The sequence below is a fragment of the Chiloscyllium punctatum genome, chromosome 25 (assembly GCF_047496795.1).
Source record: "Chiloscyllium punctatum isolate Juve2018m chromosome 25, sChiPun1.3, whole genome shotgun sequence".
NCBI classification, from domain to species: Eukaryota; Metazoa; Chordata; class Chondrichthyes; order Orectolobiformes; family Hemiscylliidae; genus Chiloscyllium; species Chiloscyllium punctatum.
In genome coordinates, this window is record NC_092763.1 from 59,951,865 (window position 1) to 59,977,014 (window position 25,150).

The 25,150-nt window shown below is 39.5% G+C and overlaps 1 protein-coding gene across 1 annotated transcript in view; it reads left to right on the forward strand.

Annotated features, from left to right (window-relative positions):
• The first annotated feature begins 246 nt into the window (after window positions 1–246).
• Window positions 247–25,150, forward strand: part of pgk1 (phosphoglycerate kinase 1) — a 35,146-nt gene continuing 10,242 nt past the window's right edge. Inside the window, exons 1-8 of the mRNA XM_072595362.1 lie at window positions 247–438; window positions 9,728–9,778; window positions 10,756–10,911; window positions 12,289–12,433; window positions 19,481–19,584; window positions 20,144–20,263; window positions 22,395–22,509; window positions 24,246–24,425. Coding sequence (XP_072451463.1) covers window positions 374–438; window positions 9,728–9,778; window positions 10,756–10,911; window positions 12,289–12,433; window positions 19,481–19,584; window positions 20,144–20,263; window positions 22,395–22,509; window positions 24,246–24,425 — 936 coding nt within the window. The 5' untranslated portion in view covers window positions 247–373. The remainder of the gene's footprint in view (window positions 439–9,727; window positions 9,779–10,755; window positions 10,912–12,288; window positions 12,434–19,480; window positions 19,585–20,143; window positions 20,264–22,394; window positions 22,510–24,245; window positions 24,426–25,150) is intronic.

A 25,150-nucleotide genomic window follows, 5' to 3' on the forward strand; every position in this document is an offset into this window, starting at 1 on the left:
TAATGTTGATTGACCGCTGGGCTCCCGCCCCTCCCTCGCGGCTACGTGCCGGACGTGACTCCGCAGCTCCCATGCAGTCGCGAAAGACCACGTGGTTCAGGCTTAGCTGGTGGGCAGGGCCCGAATGATAGGCGGACGAGCTCACCATTCATCAAACGGAGCGGCCCGTCAATCTGCGCCTATCCGTTCGGCAGCAGCCAATCGTGTAGGGAGACCCACCTTGGGGGGCGGGATTTGGTTAAACCGGCTCGTGTCATCTCTGGAAAAAACCGTCCATTTCTCTTGAGGTCATTGAGGTGAAGTTGCTGAGATAGGGTATCCTGATATTTTAAAGCAAGAAAAAGTATATTAGTATTTTTAAAAATAAGGAAAGATGTCTCTGTCTAATAAACTGACCTTGGATAAGGTGGACGTGAAGAATCAGAGAGTAGTGATGAGGTGAGTTTAGTGTAGGAGGCCTCAGTGGCATTTCAGACTTACTGGCCCCACTTTTAATTGTAAAACGCTGCTAATTACATATTATTTATAATTGAGAATCATATTTTTAATGGACAATCGTCACTGCACTATTAGTTGAACGTTTCAGTGTGTGCTAGCTCAAGTTTGTAGTATGATGAAAATGCAAAATTCCATTAATGACGATTGATTTACAACAAGTGTAAAGGTTCAAGTTAATTCGTTCTTGTGAATTTCTAAATGTAATCCAGTCGTCTCCAGCGTTGCTGATGTTTTTAATTTTTAAATTCCGCACATATTGCTTTCCTCTGTGTATGTTACCTGTAAATTATTAATGGAATTGTGTCAAGCAGCCTCACGTTGGGTAACGTGCTGAATTTTATGAATTGCAGCCTTTTTGGGGAGGGCATGATAAATTTCGCATCTTCGTTTTGCTTCTACCTGAGATCAGGATAAAGATAGCTAAAATAATCAAATCATATGTGATATATACAATTTCAATCATTGAGTTGTTGCTAGTGGAACACGCATTTAAGCTCGCGGACCAAGCATACTCCATAATTAGCTGCGTCCGTATTTCGGAAGAGAACACATAAAAGTGATATTTTTGGGAGCTAGTTTTAATTAGTTGCAGTTATGAGATGGTGCATCCTGTTCATCAAATTAATCTAGACCTGTTTCAATTTCATTATTTCTCACTTTTTTTAACTAGTTGCTATAAGAAGCTATCAGAAATTGACATGCTCCCTGTGAAAGTATGAGAGTCTAAAAGTACAAGCCTAAAGATATCACTGCTACTACCGTTTGCTAAATTGAGGAGCAAGAGAATACTTTATCTGGATGACCTTTAATATTCACTGTCAGAGCACAGATGTCAGTGCATTTCCACATTAGAAGTAAATGGTTAAAGGAGAGATCTCCACAAACTAAATTAAGATTATTTCTTCCCTTTTGTGCTCAAGGGTGTTTGGTGAAAATTGCATAATCTTAAAAAAAACTGCTCTGAAAGATGGCTTCTAATATTGTACAGGGTTTAAAGCACATTTTGCAGGCAGTACATAGCTCATTCCAGACTGCATTGCAGTTTTTTCCCTAATTATCCTAGTCTCCTTGTTTGACATTCTGATTTTTTTTTGAAAGAAAATCATACCTAGTTTTGTGTTGTTTGCACAGGATGATGACTTTTGCAATATTTTCTCTTGTTTGATATCAGAGATGTAATGAGGGCTTAATTAAGCAGCTCCTCATCAATATATTGGTTAGAATCCATGCCTGTTGTAGAAGACTGGAGTTCAATTTTCAATGATGTGGAATATTTGAGTTGGACTGTGCACAGGTTAGGATGTACTTTAGGGCCATCTTATGGCAAAGTGGTAGTGTCCCTACTCCTGAACCAGGAGGCCTGGCTTCAAGTCCCACATGCTCCAGAGTTGTGCAATAACGTCTCTGAACAGGTTGATTTGGAATAAGAAAGGTAGAGGTCTTAATTTTGAGCCATATCCTGCCAGTGAAAACAATAGCATGTTGACCTCTCTAATTGTTGATTTGTCTTAATTTGATAGTCCAAGACAGATTAACAGTTATTTTTGACTGAGTCTTTAACTAAAATGTATACCAGATTGCAACTGTAAATCAGAATTACAGCATATTACTCCTTTAAAATTTTCTGGTGCCATTCAACCTGCAGTGTGGCAAATTGAAATGAGGACTTAGGAGCAGGATGTATTCCTGAAGTTATAGCATCTTGCATGTGGCTATCAATAACTGACTGCAGTCAGAGCATGAGTTCTTGGGCTGATCAAGATCTTAAATACGAGCTTCAAAGCATGTTTCTTTTTGGAGGGAAGAAAGATTTGCTATGTTCTTGATTTGTGTAATTGAGAATACCTTTAGAATATTCTGAAAGAATAATTAATTAACCTGTAGATGTTAGGTGAGCCACTGGCATTTTGCCTATGATTTATCTGCAAGTACGACTCTGCCCAGAATTTGTGTGAGCCTTAATTATGGTAACATGGGTTTACATCTTTTGTGGTTTAAGCTAATTCATACATGTTAGTCTTTTAATTTGAAAGACAAATCTGGACATTGCGTGTAGGAACGGCAGAGTGAGTGTGCATGTGAGTGTGTTGGTGTGGGTACTCACACTGGACTCCTTTGTCTGTAAATTCTGTGATCGTGATCTTATTCTTCTCAACTGCTTGATGAAAGCAAGTGCTTCCAAATAAACCTGTTAGACTATAACCTGGTGTTGTCATTTTTAATTTTGTCCACTCCAGTCCAACCCCGGCTCCTCTAGCTCATATCCTTAGATTCTCTTCACTATGAATTGAATTGCCTCAGTTTTAATAACTAATGCCAAAGGAAATTTTAAACCAATAGTCATACTGCAGTCATGTGTACCTTTTATTAATCCTCCTGTTTGAGTCATTTTTGTTGGTTGTTTCCATTATGTTGTACGCTCAGAAGCAGAATGTGTGATGAGTAATCTGAAGACCATGATTAAGTAATGAAATGTGGAGTAGGTGACATTTTACATTGTGAGAGGGGTTTTTCAGGATGAATATTCAAGATCATTCTTTAAAATGGATGGTGATTTAGGCACTGACCCTGCAAGGTTCCTCCAGCAATGCATGTACTAAATTAATATTAAATTTCCATTAAATAATGAACATTCAGATGAAGGGTAATGTGAAATATATTTGTCAGCATGACTTAGTTGGCTGGAGTCTTGTCTCGGAGTCAGAAGATTGTGGAGTTCAAAGCCCACTTTTGGACTTGAGTACTAAAATCAAGGCTGACACTCCATTTTAAAGCTGAAGGAATGCTGCATTACCAGATAGTCATAGAGATGTACAGCATGGAAGCAGATCCTTCGGTCCAACTCTTCCATGCCTACCAGATATCCCAACCTAATCTAATCCCATTTGCCAGCACTTGGTCCGTATCCCTCTAAACCCTTCCTATTCATATACCCATCCTGATGCCTTTTAAATGTTGCAGTTGTACCAGCCTCCACCACTTCCTCTGGCAGCTCATTCCATACACGCGCCACCTTTTGCATGAAAAAGTTGCCCCATATGTGTCTCTTATCTTTTCCCCTCTCACCCTAAACCTATGCCCTCTAGTTCTGGACTCCCCCCACCCCAGGGAATAGACTTTGTCTATTTATCCTATCCATGCCTCTCATGATTTTATAAACCTTTGAGGTCACCTCTCAGCCTTCGCCGCTCCAGGGAAAACAGCCCCAGCCTATTCAGCCTCTTCTATAGCTCAAACCCTCCAACCCTGGAAACATGCTTGTAAATCTTTTCTGAACTCTTCAAAGTTTCGCAACATCCTTCTGACAGGAAGGAGACAGAATTGCATGCAAAATGAATGTATTTCAAGATGTCATCATCTATTTCCTCTCATTCTATATCTTCCATGTCCTTCTCCACAATAATCACTAGTGCAAAATATTCATTGTGATATCTTTCAGAAAAAGTATTCAACTGAGGATTAATCAGCCCTTTAGGTGAGAGTAAATCATCTGTACTATTGTGCTGATGAGCAGGGAGCACTGGTCAATAGTTCTTCTTCACTCAACATTAAAATACAGTTTGGTTATTATTACTTTGCTGTTTGTATGTGTGTGTTGAGTGCACATTGGCTTCCATGGTTTGGTGTATTAAATAGTGATCATGCTTCGATGTTTGTCATTGAGTATAAAGTACTTTGACATTTCTAGTGGTTGTGATAGGTTTCCCGATCATTGCAGTAAATAGTACAGCAATTGAAGAATCAAATTAGAAATTTGATGACAGGAAGATGTCTGGTGACTGTACAGGACTCCCTTAGTTATTGGTGTTCCAGTTTGAAAATCAGTACCTTGCAGTTATTGAAAGACACGTTTGATTGCTGTTGCCACAGGTCAGGTTTGTATCATCCTGGACATAAAAAGACAGTTAGTGTTAAGTAATGAAACTGTTATACCAATTACAATGTTGGAATTTTTTTTGCCTAAAATTATTTAGCAAGGGCACCTCTTAGCCTTGTGTACATAAGCACCTGCAATAGATATTGAAAATCATTGAAAATTACATATAAACTAAGAAAAATATGCTTACATAGTGCTTTTCCATACTTGTATGTTTGGAAAACTCCTAGAATATAAATGCAATACTTTTGAAATGAAAAGACCTTCAGAAATAGGAACAGGAATAGGCTGTTTGGCTCTTTGAGCCTGTTCCACCATTCAGAGGAATGTCAGATCAGCTGTAATCTTTACGTCCATTTTGCTGCCTTTTTGTCTCCTATCAGTCTTAAATGCCAACCCTCTATTTTGAAACTATGCCCTCCTATGTGTTTCAATGAGGTCACTGTTCATCTAAACCCCAGTGAGCAGAGTCCCAACCTGTTTAGCTTTTTGCTCAAGGACATTCCCTCCAAACCATAGATCATAATGAGCATTCTCTGAACTCCCTCTATATCTTCCTTAAATAAGGGAGCCAAAACTCTGTTTTTGAGATGTGGTCTTACTAGCATTGTGTACAATTGCAGTAAGATCTCCCCACAGTCATATTTCAATTCCCTTGAAATAAGGGCTGCCATTCTGTTAGCTTTCATGATTACCTGCTGTGCATGTCTGCTAGGTTTAAATTTTGTGTGCATGTCCCTTTTGTGTTGTGGATTTTGGTTGTTTTTCTCCATTGAAGTAATACTGTGCTGTTTTGTTTTCCCTTCCAAAGTGAACAACTTCACGTTTTCCCACATTATGCTCCATTTGTCAACTTTTTGCCCTTTTACTTAACCTACCAAATCTCTCCATAAACTGTGTGTATTCCTTTTCCAATTTGTGTTTTCATGTAATTTTGTGTTGTCTGCAAGTTTGGCTACAGTACATTTCGCTTCCTTCCTTCAAGTCCTCCATATCTGTTTTAAACAGTTGCACTAATTGCTGTGGAACATCACTGGTTACAAGTTGCCAACCTGAAAACGAATCCTTATCATCACTTGCTGTTTTCTGTCCATGAGCCAATTCTCTATCCATGCCAATACAGTACCTCCAACATCATGGGCTCTTTATCCTATGGCATAGCTTTTTGTGAGGTACCTTGTCAAACACCTTCTGGATATCCAAGTCCACAACATCTCCATGTTTCCCTTTATTCAGTCTGAGACTGAAAAACTTAAAATTGTCAGACTATTTACCTTTCATGAAGCCATAATGTCTTGTTTGATTCAATTATGATTCTCCAGATGTTAGATATTATTATAGGAAACATGGAATTAAGTGTGGAGTGGAATGGAATATCCTTCAGGTTGAAAAGTCATTGGCCATTTTTGACAGATCATTCATTAAGTTGGGCTGAGTTTGTATAGCTGATGGTTTATAGCAGATATTTTCAAATAGAGTTGGGGATCAGACTTACTGATCTTACAAATTGAGATTTTGATATGACTTCCTAGACTCTAGATTTAACAACTGGCATTTGTTCTGATCAGCTGCAGTGTTTTAAAAAAAGTTGTGATTTTGCTTATCTGCTTTCCATCTCACTCTTGATTTCTTTCCTCATCTTTGTATGATAATATACAGTCTTGTTTCATGAATTGTGGGTTACCTCTATTACCTCATTCTCTTTAGGTTGAGTGCTCTTCCAGAGTGTAACATATTCTATAATTGTACAACTAAATAAATCCTTTTGTTCTGGAATTAGGTTTGCTTGTTGAGCTGGAAGGTTCATCTTCAGACATTTCGTCATTGTAGTAGGTGGGTTTCTTTGGGTTGGTGATGTAATTTCCTGTTCTTTTTCTCAGGGCATCATGGTAGCCCACAAGCCCACCAACACACTGAAACAGCAGCTAATGAGCTTGAAAGTCCTATACAGACAACAAGCAAAACTAATGTCATTTACAAAATACTGTGCAAGTACTGTAACAAACTACATTGGACAAACAGGCTTAAAACTAGCCACCAGGATACATGAATATCAATTAGCCACAAAACGACATGACCCCCTCTCACCAGTATCCTTACATACAGATGAGGAGGAACACCACTTCGGGGACAACACATCCGTCCTTGGACAAGCCAAACAGTGACATGCATGAGAATTCCGAGAAGCATGGCATTCCAACTGGAACTCCAATCCACAAACATGTTGACTTGGATCCGATTTACCACCCCCTGAGGAAAAAGAACAGGAAATGATGTCGCCAACCCAAAGAAACTCAAACATATAAATAGAAAACAGTGCTTTGTCCTGAGGCTCGCTACATATGTTTCCTCGTATGATGATGAAACTTCTGAAAATGAAGTTTGCAGCTCAGCGAGCAAACCTACATCCAGAACCTCAACCTGAGCTACAAATCTTCTCAAAACTCGCGCAATCCTTTCATTTCAGAGTTCTTAGATTCACATTTTTTTCCAGTAATTAGGACAATTTTAAAATCCTGTTTTACCAAACGTGCTGCCATCAGTTTATTTGTCTTTAATAACCAGTGATTTAAAGATAAAATAATGTCTAGCATAGATGTTGACTATTTGGAGGCTGTTTGATTGTGCAACCATTTATGGCCCAGACTGATCTAGCCTTTGTCCATAGTCCATGCATGCTTTTGCTAGTAGGGATCACTTGCATTTATTAAATTGAGATGTGGGCATCATTATCAACACTTATTGATTTCATAATTAAAGGGAGAGTGAGGCAAACCTAGGTGACAAGGCAAGTCAGGGACAGCATAAAAGCAGAAGAGAAAGCCTAAAATGTGGCAAAGGGCAGTGGGAAGTCAGAGGTTTGGGAAGCCATAAAGACTAACAGAGGACAATGAGAAAAGAACTAAGGAGGGAGAAGATTAAATATGAGCTTATGCTAGCCAATAATATAAAAGAAGATTATAGAAGTTTATTTAGATGACTAAAGGGAAGCAAATAAGACCGTTGGAAAATGACAGTAGAGCAGTAGTAGTGGGAACAAAGAAATGGCTCAGATTTCATAAGTAATATCCCCAACATTCAATGGGGGTTGTGGGGGCAGAAGGAGTATTGTGGCCATCACCAAGGAGAAGGTGCTAGAAAAACTGAATGGCCTGAAGTTGGGGAAATTACTTGGACCAGATGGACTACGCTGCAGAATTCTGAAGGACATAGCTGAAGAGATAGTGGAGGCATTAGTGATGATCTTTCAGGAATTGCTAGAATCAGGGATGGTCCCAGAGGACTGGAAAATAGCTCATGTAACCACCACCACCACCACCCCCCCCCCCCCCCTCCCCCTCCCCCATTTTAAGGAGGAGGGAGGCAAAAAACAGAAAATTACAGGCCGACTAGCCTGACCCTGATTGTTTGTAAGATTTTGGAGTCTATTGTGAAGGATGAGTTTTCTCAATACTTGGAAGCATATAGGGCAAAGTTAGCATTGTTTCATCAAGGGGAGGTCATGCCTTACAAATCTGCTAGAAGTAACGAGCAGGTTAGACCAAGGAGAGCCAATGGATGTAATCTACTTGGGCTTTCAGAGGCCTTTGACAAAGTGCCGCACAGGAGGCCTCTGAGTAAGACAAGAACTCATGGTGTTAGAGGCAAGTTGCTAGCATGGACAGAAGCTTAGTTGTCTGGCAGAAAGCAGAGACTGGGGATAAAAGGACCCTTCTCAGGATGGCAGCTAGTGACAAGTAGTAGTCCACAAGGGACAATGGGACCTCAGCTTTTCACTTTATACATAAACGATCTAGTTGAAGGAACTGAGGACTTTCTGGCTAAGTTTGCAGATGGTACAGAGATAGAGGGACAGGTAGTATTGAGGAGGCAGGGAGGCTGCTGAAGGATTTAGACATGTTGGGAGAATGGGCAAAGAAGCAGATAGAATACAACATGGGAAATTATGAGGTCATGCACTTTTGTAAGAAGAATAGAGGCATGGACTATTTTCTAAATTGGGAGGAAAATTCAGAAATCTGAAGTGCAAAGGGACTTGGGAGTCCTCGTTCAGGATTCTCTTCAGGAAAAATTGTAGGTTGAGTTGGAAGGCAAATACAACATGATGGCATTTATTTTTGAGAGGACTAGAATATGAAAGCAGGAATGAACTTGTAAGGCTTTGTAGAGCTCTGGTCAGACCACATTTGAAGTATTGTGAGCAATTTTGGGCCCCATACCTCAGGAGGAATGTGTCCCTGGAGCGGGTTCAGAGGTTCACGTGAATAATCCCAGGAATGAAAGGCTTGGCACATGAGGAATGTTTGAGGACTCTGGGTTTATACTCCATGGAGTTTAGAACAATGAGGGGGGATCTAATTGGGCGTACAGAATACTGAATAGTCTGGACAGAGTGGTTGTTGAGAAGAGGTTTCCATAGGTAGGAGAGACAAGGACCTGATGGCACAGCCTAGGAGTAAAGGTAAGACCCTTTAGAACGGAGGGAAGGAGAAACTTCTTCAGCCAGAGAGTGTTGAATCTATGGAATTCATTGCTGTAGAAGGCTGTGGAGGCCAGGTCATTGAGTTTATTTAAGACTGAGATAGATAGATAGGTTCTTCATTGTGGGCGGCACGGTGGCACAGTGGTTAGCACTGCTGCCTCACAGCGCCAGAGACCCGGGTTCAATTCCCGCCTCAGGCGACTGACTGTGTGGAGTTTGCACGTTCTCCCCGTGTCTGCGTGGGTTTCCTCCGGGTGCTCCGGTTTCCTCCCACACTCCAAAAGATGTGCATGTCAGGTGAATTGTCCATGCTAAATTGCCCGTAGTGTTCGGTAAGGGGTAGATGTAGGGGTATGGGTGGGTTACGCTTCGGCGGGGCGGTGTGGACTTGTTGGGCCGAAGGGCCTGTTTCCACACTGTAAGTAATCTAATCTAATCTAATCTAAAGGGGAGAAAGTGGGAGAATGGGTTTGAGAAACTTATCAGCCATGATTGAATGGCAGAGGAGACTTTGGGCCGAATGTATGCTGCTAGAAAAGCACAACAGGTCAGGCAGCATCTGAGGAGCAGGAAATTCTCCTGCTCCTCAGATGTTGCCTGACCTTTTGCTCTTCCAGCACAACACTCTCGACTCTGATGTCCAGCATCTGCTGTCCTCACTTCCTCCTCCTTGATTGGCCGAATGACCTAATTTCTACTCCTATGTCTTATGGACTAATTTTAAATGCTGTTATGTATGTGCACACCACTATGATATACACAGCATTTCACCACACATCTTTACTCTGACCCACCTATTCAAAATGATTAATTCCTTGGTGATATTCCTGAACCTGAAACTTTATTATTTTATTATTACTGTCTTACAGGGTGGACTTCAATGTACCAATGAAGAATAATCAGATCACTAACAATCAAAGGTAATCAGTACTTTGATTCGCAGCTACCTATTTATTTTATATGTGATGTAGCTTAAAACTGAGGTTGGGATGTTCAAATTCAATGTATGGTTAACAAAAATTATTTGGATTGTTATGTTAAAGCCTGTATCAAAAATGAACATACTTTTTTTGTCTCTTGCCTTGATGGTTTCTGAGGAAGGGTCACTGGACTCAAAACGTTAACTCTGATTTCTATTCACAGATACTGCCAGACCTGCTGAGCTTTTCCAGCAACTTCTGTTTTTGTTTCTGATTTACAGCATCCGCAGTTCTTTTGGTTTTTATACATTGGTGCCTCTTTTTTCGCCCCATGAAGGCAGTGACCATTCTCTGAAATCTTCTTTATATGAATGTTTTATATGCACGAGAACAAACGTTGTATTTTGATAGGCTGACCTATTATTAGGAACAGTGGGATGTACCTTGATCCCAATCTCATTTGATACCCGCTTGTGCATCCTTTGAACAGGTGACAAAATGTTGGTAATGATCTTCCAGGAATCAATCGTATATGCCAAAGAAATGTAATGTAGATAAAGGTTGATGCAGAGGTTAGCTGCGACATTGTGGTGTCTTGACGTTGATTGTGGTGGTGTTTTTTTTTCTAGCAGCATGTTATTTGGGAGTATAATTGTGGGCTATATTGTGGTATGTAATACTGATTTATTGAAGCAATGCATAAGATAAGACACGCTTGCGTACTCAACATTTGAAGTTGAGGAAGGTTATGATACATTTGAGATATTTGACTTTTTTTAGGTTATCATCTATCTGGAGATCAAATATTCTTTGAACTTTGCCATGCTTTAACATCTGAAAACAAAATACAATTTATGGCCAACCAATACCTTTTGGAAATATTTTTTGCAGAACCAAGTTTTGGAGGGAGGAGAAACAGAAATGTGATTCTGTGAAGTTAAAAAAAAAAGTTCTAAGATATTTGATTCATTTTACAGGATTAAAGCTGCAATTCCAAGTATTCTGCATTGTTTAAACAGTGGAGCCAAGTCAGTGGTGCTCATGAGCCACTTGGGAAGGCCTGATGGCATCCCTATGCCTGAGAAGTTCTCACTGGCACCAGTTGCAGAGGAATTGAAGAAACTTATGGGAAGGTAAAATTGAAACCAAAAAACTGTATTCAAAGTTTGTGAGAAGATTTGTAGCTCGGGTGCTCGTTGTTGTGGTATTGTTCGCCGAGCTGGGAATATGTGTTGCAGACGCAGTGTTGATGTCCCCTGTCTAGGTGACATCCTCAGTGCTTGGGAACCTCCTGTGAAGCGCTTCTGTGATCTTTCCTCCGGCATTTGAAGTGGTTTGAATCTGCCGCTTCCGGTTGTCAGTTCCAGCTGTCCGCTGCAGTGGTCGGTATATAGGGTCCAGGTCGATGTGCTTATTGATTGAATCTGTGGATGAGTGCCATGCCTCTAGGAAGTCCCTGGCTGTTCTCTGTTTGGCTTTCGTATAATAGTAGTGTTGTCCCAGTCGAATTCATGTTGCTTGTCATCTGCATGGATCTGCATCCATGAACACCAACTAGCCATGAAACCACACAATCAGCTATCCTTAGTAGCCACACACGCAGATGACAAGCAACATGAATTCGACTGGGACAACACTACTATTATACGACAAGCCAAACAGAGAACAGCCAGGGAATTCCTAGAGGCTTGGCACTCATCCACAGATTCAGTCAATAAACACATCGACCTGGACCCAATATACCGACCACTGCAGCGGACAGCTGGAACTGACATTCGGAAGCGGCAGATTCAAACCACTTCAAATGCCGGAGGAAAGATCACAGAAGCGCTTCACAGGAGGTTCCCAAGCACTGAGGATGTCACCTAGACAGGGGATGAAACGTCTGTAACACAAATTCCCAGCACGGCGAACAGAACCACAACAAGAAACTGTATTATCTATATGCGTAACTTGCTTCAAGAAACCCTTTTTTTTTTAAAAAATAAAATATTCAAAGGGATGCAAGGGAGATAAGCTGGTGCTTTCAACAGGTTTACATAGTCTCTGAAAGTTGTGTTTGAGCTGCTTAACATAATGCTTTTTTTTGTTGAGATGAGAATGAGGAAATTTATGAAGTAAGATTTGTTTGAAAAGTGCAATACTATACCTCTAAGATTCTTGAGCACTGTGGTGCAGAATAACTTTTAATGTGTTGTAAATGAAAATTGCTTGTGTGATGTATACTTCTGAAACATAAGGGGTGGGTTGGAGCTGGTAACAAAATTTAAAGCCAAATGCCTTTGGATAAAAAATTGCTTGTGCCATTAAAATAGTTAACGCTTGCAATTCAACTCCACAGAACTTAATTCTTAACTTGGTGATGGTACAGGTGTTCAGTAAGGTAGTTCAGTCTTTTGACCATTTACATTTATGCCTATTATTTAGTAACAATATTTAAAAAACATTTTCAAAAAATGTTAACTTGTGTAGGTTACTTTCAAAATTTTTTATTTTTGATTTACAAATAGGAATATTATCTTCCTGAAAAATTGTGTTGGATCTGAAGTTGAAGAGGCATGCGCTAACCCGGCTAATGGAAGTGTGATTCTTCTGGAAAATCTGCGCTTTCATGTTGAAGAGGAGGGCAAGGGGAAAGATGCGTCTGGGAATAAGGTGAGATTTCATACAGGTAACAAAGATATTTGGAAGTCCCAAGAATTTATGAAGCAGATATAATTCGATTGGAGATAAAAAGTCATTTCAGATGAGTTAGTGATCATCTAATGTTGAAGCCAGCTAACCTGGAAATTTTATAGTTCTAGGAAACAAATATAAACTGGAACTTGTCATTGTTTTCTCTTAGAGTCTTTGCATGTTGTGTGATTTGTGAGTACACTTGTAGCAACAGGATGTTGAAATAGGGGAGATTTCATAGAATTACACTGTACAGAAAAGGCACTTAAGCCTATTGAGTCCTCACTAACAAAACCTACACTAATCGGACTTTCTAGCGCTTGGGTCAGAGGCCAGAATGTTATGATTTTTTTTCAATTAATCATATTTTTTAAAACAGGTTGAGGTTCCCTGTGTCAACTACGCTCCCAAGGTTTTTTAAAAAGTGCAAAAATTAAGAAGTGCTTTCATCCCTTTCCCACCACATCCTCTCCGCAGCTCATATGTTCTTAGTCAAAGCCTTAGTTAAAGTATAGCTTTGAAATAACTTAAAGGAATGATGCAGCTGGATACTAATTTTATTAGGAACAGGCCCAGAATTAGAATCTTTAATACATGGGAAATAATGACAGATTTGCTATTCAAGTTTCATAAATCAAGAACACATAGGTGTGGAGCAGGTTTGACCTGGCATCTAGTGGTATTGAGACTAGGAGCTGAGCACAAGAATATATAGAGATAATGCCATCACTAATACTTCAGTGAAAAATGATAACAAGGATATTAAATGTTCATACTGCATCCACTTCAATTGTGTATGTGGTTTTAAAAGGAATAGGCAGTCTGTGTCTTGATATTGTGTTGAAATACTAGTATTGAACAGTATGACTGGTAGTTGCAGTATTATGAAGTGATGAGTTGAAAGTATTGCTTTACTAATGTATCTTAAAGCACTAATTTCTCTATATTGGTACCAGTATATTTAATGTGCTGCAAGACAATCACAATTTAAATGATTGAACAAAATTGTGTCATTTGTTGAGTTCATGATTTTTTGGGAACTGCATTCATTCAGTTACTTAAAGTCGTAGAGATGGAAATAGACCCTTCAGTCCAACCCATCCATGCCGACCAGATATCCCAACCCAATCTAGTCCCACCGACCAGCACCCGGCCCATATCCCTCCAAACCTTTCCTATTCATTTACCCAAATAAATGTCTCTTAAATGTCGCAATTGTACCAGCCTCCACCACTTCCTCTGGCAGCTCATTCCATACACGTACCATCCTGTGTGTGAAAAGGTTGCCTTGTAGATCTCTCCTTTTTTTTTATATATCTTAACCCCTCTTGCCCTAAACCTATGCCCTCTAGTTCTGCACTCCCTGACCCTCGGGAAAAGACTTTGCCTATTTGCCCTATCCTTATAATTTTGTAAACATCTGTAAGGTCACCCCTCAGCCTCCAACGCTCCAGGGAAAACAGCCCCAGTCTGTTCAGCCTCTCCCTATAGCTCAAATCCTCCAACCCTGGCAACATCCTTGTAAATCTTTTCTGAACCCTTTCAAGTTTCACAACATCCTTCCGATAGGAAGGAGACCAGAATTGCACACGATATTCCATTTCTAACTAATGCCCTATACAGCCACAGCATGACCTCCCAACTCCTGTACTTAATATTCTGACCAATAAAGGAAAGCATACCAAACTCCTCCTTCGCTATCGTATCTACCTGCGACTCCACTTTCAAGGAGCTATGAACCTGCACTCCAAGGTCTCTTTGTTCAGCAGCACTCCCTAGGACCTTACCATTCAGTGTATAAATCCTGCTAAGATTTGCTTTCCCAAAATGCAGCACTTCGCATTTATCTGAATTGAACTCCATCTGCCGCTTCTCGGCCCATTGGCTCATCTGGTCAAGATCCTGTTGGAATGAGGTAACCCTCTTTGCTGTTCAATACACCTCCAATTTTGGTGTCATCTGCAAACTTACTAACTGTACCTCTTATGCTTGCATCCAAATCATTTATGTAAATGACAAAAAGTAGAGGACCCAGCATTGATCCTTGTGGTACTCCACTGGTCACAGGCCTCCAGTCTGAAAAACAACCCTCCACCACTACCGTCTGTCTTCTACCTTTTGAGCCAGTTCTGTATCCAAATGGCTAGTTCTTCTTGTATTCCATGAGATCTAACCTTGCTAATCAGTTTCCCATAGGGAACCTTGTTGAACGCCTTACTGAAGTCCTCATAGATCACATCTACCGCTCTGCCTTCATCAATCCTCTTTGTTACTTCCTCAAAAAACTCCATCAAGTTTGTGAGACATGATTTCCCACGAACAAAGCCATGTTGACTATCCCTAATTAGTCCTTGCCTTTCCAAATACATGTACATCCTGTCCCTCAGGATTCCCTCCAACAACTTGCCCACCACCGACATCAGGCTCACTGGTCTATAGTTCTCTGGCTTGTCCTTACCACCCTTCTTAAACAGTGGTACCACGTTAGCCAGTCTTCTGGCACCTCACCTGTGACTATTGGTGATACAAATATCTCAGCAAGATGGCCAGCAATCACTACTCTAGTTTCCCACAGAGTTCTAGGGTACACCTGATCAGGTCCTGAGGATTTATCCACCTTTACCCGTTTCAAGACATCCAGCACTTCCTCCTCTGTAATATGGACATTTTGCAAGATGTCACCATCTATTTCCCTACAGTCTATATCTTCCATATCCTTTTCCACAGTAAATATTGATGCAAAATACTCATTTAGTATCTCCCCCATTTTCTGCAGCTCCACACACAGGTTGCCTTGCTGATCTTTGAGGGGCACTATTCTCTCCCTGGTTACCCTTTTGTCTTTTAATATATTTGTAAAAACCTTTTGGATTCTCCTTAATTCTATTTGCCAAAGCTATCTCATGTCCCCTTTTTTGCCCTACTGATTTCCCTTTTAAATACTCTTAAATCCTTTTATACTCTTCTAAGGATTCACTTGATCTATCCTGTCTATACCTTACGTATGCTTCCTTTTTCTTAAACAAACCCTCAATTTCTTTAGTCATCCAGTATTCCCTATATCTACCAGCCTTCCCTTTCACCCTGACAGGAATATACTTTCTCTGGATTCTTGTTATCTCATTTCTGAAGGTTTCCCATTTTCCAGCCGTCCTTTTACCTGCGAACATCTGCCCCCAATCAGCTTTTGAAAGTTCTTGCCTAATACTGTCAAAATTGGCCTTTCTTCAATTTAGAACTTCAAATTTTAGACCTGGTCTATCCTTTTCCATCATTATTTTAAATCTAATAGAATTATGGTCGCTGGCCCCAAAATGCTCCCCCGCTGTCACCTCAGTCACTTGCCCTGCCTTATTTCCCAAGAGTAGGTCAAGTTCTGCACCTTCTCTAGTAGGTACATCCATATACGGAATCAGAAAATTGTCTTGTGCACTCTTAACAAATTCCTCTCCATCTAAACCCTTAACACTATGGCAGTCCCAGTCAATGTTTGGAAATCCCCTACCGTAACCACCCTATTATTCTTACAGACAGCTGAGATCTCCTTACAACTTTGTTTCTCAATTTCCCTCTTGACTATTAGTGGGTCTATAATACAATCCCAATAAGGTGATCATCCCTTTTTTTATTTCTCAGTTCCACCCAAATAACTTCCCTGGATGTATTTCCAGGAGTATCCTCCCTCAGCACAGCTGTAATGCTATCCCTTATCAAAAATTTAGGTGCAATCCGTCCTCCTTGTACAGGTCACTTCTACCCAAAAGAGATTCCAATGATCCAAAAATGTGAAACCTTCTCCCATATACCAGCTCCTCAGCCATGCATTCATCTGCTCTATCCTCCTATTCCTGCCCTCACTAGCTCGTGGCACTGGGAGTAATCCAGATATTACTACTCTTGAGGACCTCCTTTTTAAATTCCCGCCTAACACTCTGTAATCTCCCTTCAGAATCTCAATCTTTTCCCTTCCTATGTTGTTGGTTCCAATGTGGACAGTGACCTCTTGCTGGTCCCTTTTCTCCTGTGAGAACATTCTGCACCAGTATCCTTGATCCTGGCACCAGGGAAGCAACACACCGTTCTGCTTTTTCGCTGTTGGCCAGAGAAACGTCTGTACCGCAGACTAGAGAACCGCCTAACACAAATGATCTCTTGGAACCCAACGTACCCCTCATCGCATTAGAGCCAGTCTCAATACCAGAAACTTGGCTGTTTGTGCTATGTTCCCCTGAGAATCCATCACCCCCTACATTTTCCAAAACTGCATACCTGTTTGAAATAGGTATATCCACAAAAGACTCCTGCATTAGCTGCCTTCATCTCTTACCTTTCCTGGAGTTAATCCATCTATGTGACTGTATCTGAGACTTTCTCCCCTTTCTATAACTGCCATCCATCACATATTGTTGCTGTTGCAAATTCCTCATTGCTTCTAACTGTCTGTCCAACAGATCCATTTGATCTGATAAGATTCACATCCAACAGCACTTATGGCAGACATAATCTGCAGTAACCCTTAAACTCTCTTTAAATTCCCACATCTGTCAAGAAGTACATATCACTCTATTAAAGGCCATTTTTGCACCTTCACAATCTACAGACCCAGAAATTAACACAGTCTTATTCCTTTATAAACACTGCCCCAGGTTAAATTAATAGTTATGGCTTATATTTTAAGTTTAATCAAGAGACATTTCTCCAAAAACACATAATCAAGAAAGAACCCACTCTGCTCACTACTGCAGAATCTCTGTAGACCACACTTAAAACAACAATTAACTTGTCTGATTCTGTGCTGTGAACTATTATTAACTCTGCTGTGTACCTTATTGAAAATGTATTTGTCAAGTGTCTTGTTTTTGAAGATTATTCCTATGAAGTTTCATTTTTATTGAAGGGTTTTGTGGCTAGTATTTAAACCTTTGGTTGGCACGGTGGATCGATGGTTAGCACTGCTGCCTCACAGTGCCAGGGACCCAGGTTTGATTGCAGCCTCTAGTGACTGTGCAAACTCCACAGGCATTCACCCTGCGTCTGCGTGGGTTTCCTCTTGGTGTTCCGGCTTCCTCCCATAGTCCAAAGATGTGCGGGTTAGGTGAATTGCTGTGCTAAATTTGGCTATAGTGTTCAGGGATGTGTAGGCTAGGTGCATTAGTCAGCAGAAATGTAGAGTAGTAGGGTAGGACAATGGGTCTGGATGGGATACTCGGTGTGGACTTTTTGGGCCAAATGACCTGTTTCCACACTGTAGGGATTCTATGAATCATAATGTCTGAATGTCAGAAGTCGCAATTACAGAATGATGACTTAATCCTTAAGGTCAAGTTGTATCCTGACTCTTTGTAGCTCAAGAAGGTCACAGCAATCCAAGTTTAATGGGTCTCTTGTACTGAAATCAACCCAGATACAGTAATACTAGTTGCTCTCAGTTATGCTGACCTTTACAGACTGACATTGGAGACTCCTTGAACTCAAGAATATATGGGCTGCAAAGTCAACTGGATTTTGGTGGTGACTTAATTTTAGTACACGTATAGTCTAAGAATAACTATAGTAAATATGGGGTATTCTTTTTGCAGACTCAGCATTATTCCCATCTGTATGTGTGCACAATTCCGTTTATAAGTATTCTGCAATTTAAAAAAAAAAGCTGGGTGTCAAGTTTACGTTAACAGCTTGGGCATCTGGGCATGATTTGGGCCGACTATTAAAAGGAATGGCTACTGTTTAAGATCTTCAATATAATGGTGAACTGCAGTGAATTGAACCCTAGTAGATTTAGTAGAAACATATCTATAAAGGATTAACACAGTTGATTTATTCACTAATGCTGTCATGTAACACCGGTGCCATATGGACTGCTTTTGCTTTTGATCCAATTGGAGCTTTATTCATGTTAGACCATGGTTCCATACAGTTGCTGAATCTCCAATATGTTTTTAATGCTCAAGATTGATTAGATAATTGACTGGAAATGCTACAGCAATATTATAGCTGAGCCTCATTTCCACCAAAAGCTACTAAGTAATGCTTAGGAATGTGAGACCAGGCTAAAATTTTATTCTCTTTGTCTTTTCCCATTCCTAGATCACTGAAGTTAATTGTCACACGCCTATTGCTTCATATTTCTAGTATCTGAGGTATAGCTAAAAGTGAACTTTTAATTAAAAGATAATCATGATCTATTGTCATGATCCAGAAAGTTCATTGGAAAAAAAAAGTCTGACCAGTTATATTGACCTATTAGCACATTCAATAAGTGTTCATTTCTATCAATTACTATCATCATCCTTCATAAATTAAATGATTTTGCTTCAGCCCACACACCTAATTAAAACTTGATATTTTATGTAGATCAACTAGTTTTAGTAATGGACATCAGTGTTGCACTGAGAAGAAAGTAGAACATCTAAGATTTACATTTGAGTGCCAGAAAAATGCACTTTAAATGAATTAGATTTGAGTTTGCCCCAGTGCTGTCCTACTGTGAAATAGCTATTTTCTGGAATTGGTAATGTGAATATTTGTGTAAGGTATTGAAAGCTTGGAGGAACTTTTCACAGGCACTCCAGAAAGATAACGTGCAATGTTTTTTTTTTGTCTTCTCTAAGTAAATAGTTGCATGTTGGTAATTCACCACCTTTATATGTATTTTCACACATTTTATAAATGTTTGGTGTGTGTGTGTGTGTGTGTGTGTGTGTGTGTGTGTGTGTGTGTGTGTGTGTGTGTGTGCGCGCGTGCGCGCACGCACGCACTTGGACACACTTCAGATTTTTCTCACTCTCAACTGGAACTTATAAATTGTAAGCCTGTGATACTTTGTAATCTGAAATACACTCGTCACAAAGGAGCAATTTGTTGGCATTAAATGTAGAAAAATTGATTGCAAAAAATTATTAACTGTAAGTGAGGAACAGTTTACTTCAAATTTGATTTGAAAATGAAGGAAAGTTGTAAAAAATACACTGAACTAGTCTTTTTTCCAAAAATTGTTTATATGTATATGTGTGTAATCCTTTTCAGATAAAAGCGAATGATGAAAAGGTCAAGTCTTTCCGAGCTTCACTGTCCAAGTTGGGTGATGTGTATGTCAATGATGCTTTTGGAACAGCACACAGAGCTCACAGGTGAGTTGTTTTTATCACTTAAATTCATGGCCAAGAGAAGGATTCAGGTGAATATGTTTCAAGTTGTAATTGGCATAGAAACCTAATATATTTTTATGCTGAAGTAGGAACGTGACAAATGTTACCATGCACTGTTAAAAAGCTTCAAGATGTTATGGATAGGTTAGTGGAATGGGCTAATGGGGGGATGTAATTTTTTTGGTTAAGTATAAAATAATACGGTTTGATAAACTGATTGGGAGCATGCATCCAATGGAAGAGTACTTGATAGTATGGATGATTATGAATAAGTAGAAACTCAAGTACATAATTACCTGTAAATGTTGATGAATAAATATATTTTTAAAAAAGCATTGAAATTTTATGTTGAAATACAAGAACAAGTACATCAGAAAGATTTGTAAAATAACCAGAACCCAAGTAATGCTTTTGGTCTAAGTTCTTCATCAGTTGATAGACCCAAACTTAACCTGAAACCTTTGTAAATGAGATGACCAAATATTAATTTATTTGACTTATTCCTCTGATCAAGTACTATTTGTTTTTATATTTTTGTTAGCTCCATGGTTGGTGTAAATTTGTCAAAGAAAGCAGCTGGCTTCTTGATGAAGAAAGAGCTTGAGTATTTTGCCAAAGCTCTAGAAACCCCTGAAAGACCATTCCTTGCCATTCTGGGTGGGTAAGTGTCAAATCATTCAGTGTTTGTTTATTCACTCACGGGATGTGGGCATCTCTGGCTAGGTCAGCATTTATTGCCCAGAGGGCTGTAGAGAGTCAGCGGCATCGTTGTGGGTCTAAAGTAACGTTTTAGCCAGACCAGATAAGGATGGCAAATTTCCTTATATGAGTGAATTTTTTTCAACAATTGACAATGGTTTCATGATCATCATTCAACCCTTACTTCCAGATTCTTTATTGAATTCAAATTCCATCATCTGCCACGGTGGGATTTGAACACAGGTTCTCAGGACATTAGCATCTAGTATGGTATTGCTTGCTTAGTTTTGTAAGAACTATTAGAACTATCCTGTTGCATGTGATTTTTATGGCAAATACGTAATCCTGAAATAAAATTGACAAACTTTGTGTTAGGTTACACTAATCAGAGCCAGACGTCTACACTAATGAGTCCTAAGGAGTACTGCTGAACAAAAAGACCTTGGAGTACAGGTTCATAGTTCCTTGAAAGTAGAGTCGCAGATAGATGCTTTCCTTTATTGGTCAGAGTATTGAGTATAGGAGTTGGGAGGTCTTGTTTTGGCTGTATCATGCAATCCTGGTCTCCTTGCTAACAGAAGGATGTTGTGAAACTTGAAAGGGTTCAGAAAAGAATCAGGTTTGGAGGGTTTCAGCTATAGGGAGAGGCTGAATAGGCTGGGGCTGTTTTCCCTGGAGCGTCAGAGGCTGAGGGGTTACCTTATAGAGGTTTATCAAATCCTGAGAGGCATGGATAGAATAAAGAGACGAGGTTTTAGTTCCTGAGGTGGAAGGGGGGGTGTCCAGAACTAGAGGGCATAGGTTTAGTGTGAGAGGGGTAAGATATAAAAGAGACCTAAGGAGCAACATTTTCAAATAGAGGGTAGTGCATGTATGGAATTAGTTGCCAGAGGAAGTGGTCGAGGCTGGTGCAATTGCAACATTTAAAAGGCATCTGGATGGGTATATGATTAGGAAGGGTTTGGAGGGATATGGGGCGGTACTGGCAGGTGGGACTAGATTAGGTTAGGATATCTGGTCGGCATGGACGAGTTGTACTGAAGGGTCTGTTTCTGTGCTGTACATCTCTATAACTCTCTAGGAGACAGAGATATTTAATGCTATAAGTCATCTTCAGGACAGAGTGAAGCACCAAAGATTGTTGGGATTTGGTTTGTCTGATAAAGTGACCAACTGTCGTGGGCCATTGTAGTTTGAATATCATTGCCATTTCATGCAATTTACATAAGTACTCTATAAGGAACCCCTATAATTTATAGAACTACCTTTATTCAGATTCTGCAATGTTAATTCTGTAACACAATACTTTGAGATTAGAAATACAATACAATGGCTGAGATTAGAAACATTGTGTGGCAAGGAAATAATACAATGTAAAAACAGAAAGCTTGTATAAAAGAGACAAAAACAAACTGCAGAGCTGGAACTCAAAGTAGTTTCAAAAGAGTCTGGAAGAGCACAGCAAGCCAAACAATATCAGGAGGTGGAGTTCTTCAGGAATTGTTTCAAATTTCCTACATAGGATAGTATTTTTACACTAGCTTCATTTGCACCTGTATTAGAAGAAGAATAGTGTCTTTTATCTGAGCAGTTGTTACAATAACTAGCTGAGAGGTTTGTTTTTAACGACCTCTTTCTTTGACCAAACTGTAGTACCCCATAGTCACTGCAGCTGACGGAGTAACTTTAATTACTTCAGAAACTGAATTGTGCTCAATTATTGGACTCTTTAAAGGCTATCTTGTCTGTTTAGCATAATATTGAGAACAATAAAACTGTGTATGTTGAGAATTGAACTTGAGGTTGAGACGTCTTTAACAAAGCCTGCAAGTCAGTTTAATGTGCATTTTATAAAAAAAGGCCATAGTATTAAATTGTACATTCTTGACTCCAATCCATTAAATTTGCCCTGATGGAAGATTTTTTGTTAACAAGATATGAATCAATTGTGGGAGTTTGCTATTCCAGTCTCTTGATCTGCTCCATCATTCTTCTGTCAGCTGGTAATGATCAGTACTTGTTCAATTTGTACAGCAGTTTGATGAAAGACATGAAATTGTGTAGCCTTAAAAGCTGCTTCTTCTGCTGTTCAGGGCTAAAGTTCAAGACAAGATTCAGCTCATCAGTAACTTGCTAGATAAGGTGAATGAAATGATTATCGGAGGTGGCATGGCCTTTACATTCCTGAAAGTCCTCAATAAGATGGAGGTATGTGCATTAACAGAATTGCATCATCATACTTCCCCTTTGCTAAGTTAATCAACAGATTTTATTTTCCTATTGCAATACAGAATTTCTGTTTAAAGCATTGCATAAGAAAACATTGTTGTAGCAATTATTACACCATTTTAAATTTTCAAATTATATTCCCTTGCCAGAATATTTGCTTTTTCTCTAGTAACATTAGAGACAGAGGTACAGTTCGGAACCAGATTCTTTTGGTCTAACTCATCTACACCGACCAGATATCCTAAATTAATCTAGTCCCATTTGCCCACACTTGGCCCATATCCCTCTAAACCTTTTCTATTCGTATACCCAAAGTGATGTCTTTTAAATGTTGTAATTATACCAGCCTCCTCCACTTCCTCTGGCAGCTCATTCCATACATGCACCACCCTTTGTATGAAAAATTTGCCCCTCAGTTTTCTTTCAAATGTTGCCTTAAACTTATGCACTCTTGTTTCTGGACTCCCTCACCCCAGAGAAAAGACCGTGCCTATTTCCCCTATCTATGACCCTCATGATTTTATTAACCTCTAAGGTCACCCCTAAGCCTCTGATGCCTCATGAAAACACCCCTAGCCTATTCAGTCTCTCCCTATAGCTCAAGCCCTTAACCTTGGCAACATCCTTGTAAGTCTTTTCTGAACCGTTTCAAGTTTCACAATATCCTTCCTATAGGAGGGAGACCAGAATCTCTCTCAATATTCTAAAAGTGGCCTAACCAACATCTTGTGCAGCTGCAATAGGAGCTCCCAAATTCCTATACTCACCGCTCTGACCAACCTTTTGAGCCTTTATACATTATATTTGCTCCTTTCTTCAACTTGGTCCTTGCTGCTCAGTCTCTGAATTGTAGTTTTTTTCCCTGCCCTCTGGCTGAGACCCAGGATTGTACTGATACTCTTGAACACTAGAATATATGCATCCATGAGACATAGCATACACCAGACAGAATTTGCACTTTATCCTCTTTCGTGTTCATGTGCAGGTTATTGTCTTGGTTTTTTTTTTAGGGCATTTTCTTTTGTTGTTTTGCCTTTTACTGCTCTATTAATGTAATTGTCTCTATAATATTGATTGTCCAAAACCGGATTTGATTTGAGAGCAGGCACTATGGGGGAGTAGAAGGTTTATGTATGATATGAAATGCATTCCTTCTGTTCTTCTTTGTCACAAATGTAGGATGCACATATATACCAACATTTTCTGACTTTCCAGAGTTTTTTTTCATAAAGCAGTTGTTTTAAGTATAGTCCTGGTATTGCTGCATGAGTTAGGACTCTTGTTTAAAAAAAAAGGACGCTCAATAAAACACAGTTGCTGTACTATGTCAATTCAACATTCTTTCTCAAGGATTTTCCCTCCCTCATTGATGCTCTGTAAAAACGAAAATGAAATAAGAAATCCTTTTATTGAGTTTGAGTCTCCCTAAGGAGGTTTCAGGCCAATTCACTTTCAACAATCTGTTCTGAATAATCTGCTCACATTTTGACTGCTGTAAGTAATTACATCACAACAACAAAGATGATCTACAAAATCTATCTAAATTCCCTCTAATCGGCAGAGATAATAAGTCATAATTTTGAAATTGTGCCAAATATTCTGAGATCTTTGATTTAATTAATCATGATAAATATCTCAATGCCCACAGCGATAAGGGAACATTGTATAATGCTTTCTGGATATTTATAAATATTATATAATTTTTACACTTTCAGATTGGTACTTCCCTCTACGATGAAGAAGGCTCTAAAATAGTCAACGATTTGATGGCCAAGGCTAAGAAGAACGGTGTGATCATCACACTGCCTGAAGATTTTGTGATCGCAGATAAATTTGATGAAAATGCCAATACTGGAGCAGCCACAGTGGCTGCAGGAATTCCAGCAAATTGGATGGTAAGTTAGCGATATGGTTTAATTTTAACACTTTTTTTTTTAGTTTTAATAATGTGTTTTATGTCCTGTAACTTTCAAAGTATCTGAGTCAAAAGGTTTCTTTTTGAACTCTAATCCCTATTATCGTGGAAATTTAGCAGCTAACTTGCCAAGACCAGTCTTAGAAATTGCAAATTTAGTAAGTAAACAAATCTGATCAACTTTAGTTATGTTGCTTAAGACTTTCATGCTAATTGAGACAAGCCATGTGAAGGGGATGGAATATTTTGCCATTTCAAGTGCCCCACCCCATAATTGAGACAGTTGCAGAAGAAAAATACTCTTCTCCATCGTCAAACAGGCCTTTGTTCTAAAAGTATTCATTCTGTACCGGTGACATTTTTATTTCCTGTATCGGTTCATCATTATAGTGTCATAGAGTCCTATAGCACCGAGACAGGCCCTTCGGTCCAAACTGGTCCGTGCTGACAAAAAAACTGCAACAGTGCAATGGCCAGGAAACGAACCCAGGTCAACTGGCAGCTATGCTCACCACTATAACCCCATTATAGTCTCTTACTGGATATTGACTCCAAATTAAAAGCCATTTTGTAATGTGAATCTGTATCCAATAAGAACTGGCTTGAAAACACTTAAGTTCACTTCATATCTGACAACTGCATATAACAGAAAAACACAATTTTGACTCATCAGCCTTTTCAGCATATGAAACCAAATCTCATGTG